At 39.8% G+C, this 7,872-nt stretch overlaps 1 protein-coding gene across 1 annotated transcript in view; it reads right to left on the bottom strand.

Annotated features, from left to right (window-relative positions):
* Window positions 1-1,339: 1,339 nt before the first annotated feature.
* Window positions 1,340-7,872, bottom strand: part of LOC141405235 (uncharacterized) — a 206,862-nt gene continuing 200,329 nt past the window's right edge. The window contains exon 7 of the mRNA XM_073989332.1: window positions 1,340-7,872. This exon is cut by the window's right edge and continues 1,059 nt beyond it. Coding sequence (XP_073845433.1) covers window positions 1,809-7,872 — 6,064 coding nt within the window. The 3' untranslated portion in view covers window positions 1,340-1,808.

Genomic DNA, 7,872 nt, shown 5'->3' with positions numbered 1-7,872 from the left:
TTAACGCACACGCAACACGCAGAGCTATAGGTTTGGCCCTAAAATATAATTTCCAGCAGATTTCAGGCAAACAATGGGTACACATTTCTATGTAAAAGTAATAAAAATATCTTTAACTAACCTCCCATTCCAAAAAAAAAAAAAAAAAATAATTATATCATTTCAATTTTTATGTATTTGCCTTGTAAAAACTGTTTATCTTACTAACTGACGTTTTTAATGACTTTAAGAGATCATATATACATACATATACATATGCCAACTTCTTATGTTCTGCTTTGTTAAGTACTATTATAAATTACAAAAACATTGCTGGAATGTTAAAATCTGATATATTTAGAGACAATTTGCTGAATTCTTATTGACATTTACTTGTATCGATTTTTCGATTTTTGTCGCATTTTGGGACCACAGTGTATTGTGTAGCAGTTACCTTCCAATTTTAGGGAGACAATATTTCGATTTAGTCCTAGTCGGTAAATATGACCGATTTATGCAGAACTGCAACCGTTTGGCTTGATAGGTACAGGTATACTCGTACATGTATAAATGTTTGTAGGCAGGCTTTAATGCAAGGCCGTTCTTTGGTATTGTTGAAGTTACGAAGTTTTTCGGCAATTCACACACACAAGACCCGAAGGCAACAAAAGAGCACACAAAAGAGAGCAAATGTTTTGATTTGTTTTTGGTTTGCAGCATGCGTGCATACAACCTTACTAACACACTGTCAAAAGTTGCCAATATTCAGAATTTTGTGTGCCCTCTTCTTGGTCGGCTGTGCTTTAATGATGAGATAATAAAAAACAACAACAAATTTATTTTATTTTTATTAATATATCAATTTATTTAACAAATATATGTATAAATATCAATTTCTTTATTATTTATGTATATGTGTGTAGATTTCATTGAATGTACGTAGTGTGTGTGTATTCAATTGTTAAAAAATATAATTAATTTAAAACAGAAATTTATCGAGAGTAAACAACTTTAACACACACACGCACAAGTAAATGCTAAATGAATATGAAACGATACTCTAAAGGAAGAGGGAATCGAATTATAAATTAACATGAAAATGTTACATATGTAGTTTAAATATGTATATATATATTTATATATATATATATATATATATATATATATATATATATATATATATATATATATATATATATATATATATATATATATATATATATATATATATATTTATGTATATCATAAACATTTCCATTATTAAGTACGCACGCATACGATAGTTGCATGTGTATGTATTATATAAGTATATTAATGTCAATATAAGTACATGATGCTTTCTGTATGCTGTATGTCAATCTTGAATCATTGCCATTAGGACCGGTAACATCAGGAATTGCCTGAAGGAGGTACACATGGTACTTTGGATTAGGGTGTCTGGACTGGACTCACCGACCTCGCACATTCTCGCTCTCATTAGTTGACGTTGCGTATGTAGATTCGTGATTAAGGTACAGCAAAATGCATAAAAAAAACAAAATAATAATATCGAAGTTATAAATAATAGGTATAATGATATGTCAGTATATCGATATTTAAAATAAATATTGTTTTTGTTGCGTTGAGTTCGATGACGATGGTCTTTAGCGACAACGTTGTTCGTTCACGCAGTATTCAGAAAATGGAAAACTTTTTTTAATGTCCTACTAATCGGAAAGTTATGAGGGCCCTGTTAAGAAAAGGAGTTAGCTAGATAGTAGTTAGTTGAGCTTAAATGTACACGAATTAATCTATTTTGAGAATTAATTATCAGTTCGAGGCATTCACGCTCACGGCAAGAGTCGGGGATTGAAGCGACCCATAAAGAGAATCATGCCTGTTGGATTGTGGCGGGCAAAGTACAAGAAGGGCTTGTCAAATCTTATCCTGGGAGCATCTGGAACTCGGGCTTGTCGTGGTCTCAGGGGCAAGGGCAATTCCAAATACTTCGGATCCAATAGGTCGTCGTAGAAACCTCGTCCCAATGCAGAGTCTTGTACGAGAGAACCGAAATCGATGATTGCTTCAGAGGAATCGAAGTCATCATCGTCATGGGCTTCAACATCCTTGTTGCGCTTACGTAGTGGTGGTGCTGGGTACATTTCAACATGGTGGTGATCTGCTATTTTCTCTTCTCCGCATGTGCTAAACGTATTGATTTGTATCATGTCCGCAAGGTATATGTCACGATTGGGGGAACCAGTTAAACCACCAAGGTCGGCATAGTCCGACTTGAATAGACCTTTTAGTCCCATCTTTTGCAAACCAAGTGTGGCATTTACAAAAGATCTGTGCGAGAATCTGGGTAGCTGAACTTCCATCCCCGGACGATCCATAAGTGAGGTGAGCAAATTACTCCAGGCATCCTTGGAGATCGCAGTTTCCATTAGCTCTTTTTCGAGGCGACCCAAATTATCCGATGGTGACATTGTACTCTGTTGACCTGGCATTACGTAAATCATGCTCACAGTGTCCTGAATACGACCAAAAGCAACAACAGTGGCATCCAAATTGGGTTCGTAACCAGCAGTAAAACCACTCTTGAATAGAACAGCTGGAATCGGAACAAGACGACGTTGTCTCACTGTTGGATGTACTTGGAAAAATAGTTCACCATCCCGATCTTGTGTGGATCCACGTGAACAGTCAGTTTGGAAGAGATTGGCTGAAATTGTTGCCAAGGGGCCATTGACCCAAACACTGTTTGTTCGCAGATACTCCAATACCTTGCCCATGGTGTGACGTTTTACAAGAAGGTTTGTTCGCCGGCGAATTATATCGTTGACCACATGGAAGTTGACTTCTTCGACATGGCCAGAATAAAATTGTTGTGTTTTCTCCTTAAAGAACTGCAATATTCTACCGTTGGCGCGATCACTGAATACTTCGCGGACAAATGCAGTTGTGGCGATGTCACTATCCATAGCCCTCTCAACAGATTCTGTAATATTCTTGAACACCAAATGAGGATTGAATGTAACCATATCGTCCAATTTGAGTACGTCATTCATTTCACCGGAGGTACTACCGCGGGCCCCCAAAAATACCATCGACAGCATGGACGTGAGCGCAAATGGTGATATCACAAGGCTTCTGGCAGAACTTATTTTTTCCGACGTAATCGATTTCCAATAACTAAATGCCAATTCATTACAGAGCTTGGCAAAGTCTTGAATATCTTCATCTAAATTAGTTAACGAGGCTTCAAGACCCTTGGATCCGCTAGGTGAGGGTTCCATTTTGACTGGAGGACGTGTGGCTTGGGAAGAAGCAATCATTAAATTGCTCAATTGTGGTGGCCTTTGCATAGGTCGTTGTTGGGGTGTAACGGCATTGTAACTGATGACTTTGTTGTTAACTTTTTCGTGTAACTGGTGTTGGGGTTGCACTTGTACGGGCAATTGTGGCTTGTTGTAAAGTGGTTCAACAGGGTCTTGATACAAAGCATAAGCAGGTTGTTTGTTGAAATAGGAAACGGGCTTCAAGGTATTAAGGCGCTTTGTAGTGGACACCGTTGGTTTCGGTGTCGTCGTAGTGCTAACTGTGGTGCGAATAGTTGTTGTTGATGTTGTTATTGGAGTCGGCAATTTAGGAGGTTGGTAGCCGGTTTGATCGTCTTCATCTTCCTCATCAGATCCTTCAAAGCTTTGTTCGTCATTGTAATTTTGTGTTGTTGGATGTGTTCCGACAGTAGGTACATCATTTGAGATAATGCTATTAATGGGCTTTGGTGGTGGCAACATGGGTATATCATCTCGACTTGGCTCAGGCTGCTTAACAATGTCTTCCTCAATATCACTTTCCATTACAGGTTTTGTGGATTCCTCAGATGGTGATGCTGATACGTTCGCTCCAACAATGATGGATTGTGATTCGTTTGATTGCAACTCCTCGTTTGTGGTCTCCATTTCGCCATAACCATTTGGCTTTAGAGTTGCTGCGGATTCCTTTGGTTTCGATGTTGTTGTTTCTCCCAATTTTATGTAAGGATCTTCATCGATTAGTTCATCAGTTTCATCTTCTTCGGAGATCATGGCATTTAATTCTTCAGATGTTTCTTCGCTCATTGGATAGTTAATGGCGGTGGTGGTGGTTTCGTCTTGGCGTTCCATATCTGTTATAGGTTCAATATACTTTTCAGTAGTCCTTTCAACTAGTACGTCGGGTTGATGTGTAGTGGTTTCCGGTGTTATGGCTTCATCACTTTCCATAGGTGAAGATTCATTGGGTATCTCTTCTGAACTGATGGCATCTTTCACAGTTGTACTTTCAACAAATGTTTCAGTCGTTTCATCCTGGTTGTCTTCGGTTGGTGTTGATGAATTTGGCTCCGAGGTGCTAAACATTTCTGTCGAATCTGTAACACTCTCTGGAACTACCATTTCTTCTTGTCCTTCAGTGGATTCCTGAGTAATTTCTTCTTCACTATTACTAGCGATCGTTGTTGTTTCTTCTAATTGATCATCTAAATTTTCCTTGTCACTAACTGAGCTGGCTACTGTCGTTGATTCGTTTTCACTACTTTCTACGGTAGTTGACTCATTTAGATATTCATCATTTGACACGATTTTTGTTGTTGATTCCTCCGCTTCTGAGGATATGTCTTCTTCATCCGATATTTGCGATGAGGTTTCTGTCGTTTCTTCAGATATTGCATTAACCTGTGTTGTTGTATCTATTGAGCTATCAGATTCGAGCAGAGCCTCCCTGTCTGTAGAGTTTTCGTATTTTTGCTTTTGATCATACATTTCTGATAGTGCTGGTGAGTCTGCTACTTCTGTGACAGTTTCACTTTCAGCTAATGTGACAGGAGTCGTTGATGCATTTTCTTCTGACTCCATGGACCATGTGGTATCGATATTTTCAGTAGTTGTTAGGTCGGCAGTATCAAGCAGGCTGTCTGTGGTGGCTTCATTAATAGTTTGAGCTGTTGTGATATCTTTGCCAATTTCTAATTCATCTTCTTGGTTTGGTTTTGCTGTGGTAGTTTCTTCCATGCTAATAAATTCTTCGCTTGAATAATTCATCTCGGGTAGGTCTGTTATATCTTCCGACTTGGTAGTAGTTGTTTCCTCGTTATCCGGCTGTACAGTTGTTGTTGAAATTTCTTTAACAAATTCGGTAGTGGAAGGAGGAGTATCTTCATTCAAGTCGAAATCGCTAGCCAAAGTAGTTGTAGCGAAATTGTTCTCTAGTTTCTCATTGCTGTCATTCAAGTCGTCTGAACTGGCCTCGTTGTCGCCATAGTTGTTAAGGAAACTAGGTTGCTTGACTGGAATCTCGTTTTTGACTGGCATAAGGAATGAGGCGTTTAGTTTTGCAACGTTTGTATAACGGTCGACCTGATCGGGAATTAGCAGTCCTTGGCCGCCATTATTTTCAGAATTCTGGTGAGCTGTAGTGACACTGTATTTGTTCTCTAAATTCACATAGCTGTCATCCAATCCATCTGTACTGGCATCATTGTTGCCATAGTTGTTAAATAAACTAGGCTGCTTGTTTGTATAACGATCTGATGTCTGATCGGGAATGGATAATCCATGCCCGCCATTTGATTGGTAATTATCATTGCCATAATTCAGCTGTATAGGCTTAGGTAAACTCTGGTGAATTGGTGCGTAATGATGGGCGTCACTTGTAAACGCTGGTTCGGCATGACTTGACGCCATATTGTGATTGTTAGACATTTGTTTTATTACGTCGGACATTAAGAAAGCAATCTCGTCTTTGGTTTCATTTGAGCTCATCATATTGTAATCCGCTGCCACGGTGTTAGTACCATCCACAAGTGTGGATGCAATAGTTGCAGCTTGAGTTTGGAAGTCCGACATGCTGATTTGGGATGATGGTCTGATTACTTCAAGATTTAGGTGGGGCTTAAGGTCTGCTACAAGAACTGGTTTATCTTCTTCGGTCTTATCGTCATCCATCAGATTTTCACTGTGTTTAGTAGGTGCGACGACAGGCAGTCTTGTTTGTCCTATTGATGAGGTTTCTTCGGAACTAGTTGTCGTTTCGCCATAGGTTAATTGCGGTTGAGTTATAGCAATGTCCGTAGTAATTTCTTGTTTTTCTTGAACTTCGGAATTATTATTTTCGGTATTAATAGCTGTCGTTTCTTGAAGAGCAGGCGACTCAGTAGATTCCGACATTTCTGTAGTGTCTTCATCGAAAAGTTGTTCAGAGATTTCATTTGTCGTATGCTCTGTCGTGACTGTAACTTCGTCAGTTGATTCAGTTATGCGCTCGTTAAGTTCTAAATTAGTGGAGTCAGACGCAGGATCTTCAGTTGGGAGCTCAGTAGTTGATACTTCAGCTTCGGTTGTATACTGCGCAGTGCTGTCTTCAAAACTATTGGCCGTAGAGGATTCTTCGTTTGTGTCCATTATATTTATTCGTGTAGTTTGTTCTTCATGATCGGCATTTAGTGGTGCGGATACATTTGTGGTAATGGGTTCTATTGAATCAGTAACAGGTGTATTGTTGGTGATATCGTCGTTTTCGGGCTTATTAGAACCGTTTTCCAATTGTTCAGTGTTATTTTCGTAATCTGAAAGGTTGGGCTGACTGGCAAGCGGCATCATATTATAAGTGTTTTCCTCCATTTGTTCACCATTGTTTTCATAATCGGATAGGTTGGGCTGGCTTGCTACCGGTACCATATGTTTGTGGGCCATTTCTTCCAACTGATCCATATTTTCAGCACTGTCATATTTTACTGGCTTCATTGGCATTATATTGGCATCCGGTTTGGAATCAATCTTTTGTGGTAGTTCTGGTTGTTTGAGTGACTCCATTATTTGATCGAAGGACTGCATGGCGTCAATGTATTGATCGTACGGTTTCGATCCAATTTGTTGCATGGCAGCCAACGATGGAAGTGATTGCATTTGCATTTGGAATTGGTTATTGTTTGCTTCATCGAGAGTATCAATATTCAAACCATAAGAAGGTATAGGATATCCTGATGTACCCGAGCTTGTGGGGGTAGTTGGCATAGTTGCGGATTGTTTTATTGCTTCCGGAGATGCTTCAGTTGAGCTGTCCAATCTAGGTGGTTGGTATCCAGGGAATTCTTCAACAATTAATGTTGGCTCGTGTGCCATGGCTGCCTCAGGTACCGGTGCATATACTACTGTAGTGCTAGATGGAACGGCGGCAGTTGTTGTAGTTGTGGGCTTCGAGGTTGTAGTGTGTTTTTGTGGCTTTGGTCGATGCCTGTGATGGGACACATGTTGGTATTTGTTATGTGCAATCTCCTGATGAGCGGTTCCTTCTGCAGTTAAATCTTCGACTGTAGGTGAGGTGTGTGTTGGCTTAGTTTTGCGCAATTCATCACTTTCCGTTGAGGTTGTTGTGTGAACAGGCTGTCTAGTGGGTTTCTTCTTCTTCTTTTTGGGGGCTGTTGTACCTGTATGTGTTGGATGTTGAGTCTCGGGAGATGAAGTTGTTGTAGTTACAAGCTCTGCTGTGGTCGACGTCTCTGTGGTAGATGATGGTTGAGCTGTTGTAGAACTAATATTCGAAATTGTAGAGTGATGGACGGGTTGGCGTGTGGGTTTCTTTTTCTTCTTCTTAGGAACAGAAGTAGTATGGGGTGAGGGAGTAATGGGCGCAGCTGTTGTTTGAACAGGCGTGATTGTAGTGGTGGTTGTTGTAGTAGGTTCAATAGTAGTAGAGCTAGTGGTAGGCTCTTGTGTTGTGGAGATTTCAGGTTTCTCTGTGGTAGATGATGGTTGAATTGTTGTAGATTGATTAGCGGGTTGGCGGGTAGGTTTCTTCTTCTTCTTCTTATGAACAGTAGTATTAGTATGGGATGAAGGAGTGATAGGAGCAGCTGTTGTTTGAATCGGT

The sequence above is a fragment of the Musca autumnalis genome, unplaced genomic scaffold (genome assembly GCF_047663935.1).
Source record: "Musca autumnalis isolate F117 unplaced genomic scaffold, ASM4766393v1 scaffold_5, whole genome shotgun sequence".
Taxonomy (NCBI): domain Eukaryota; kingdom Metazoa; phylum Arthropoda; class Insecta; order Diptera; family Muscidae; genus Musca; species Musca autumnalis.
The sequence above is the reverse complement of the archived record's forward strand: the minus strand, read 5'-3'. Positions and strand labels throughout refer to the sequence as shown.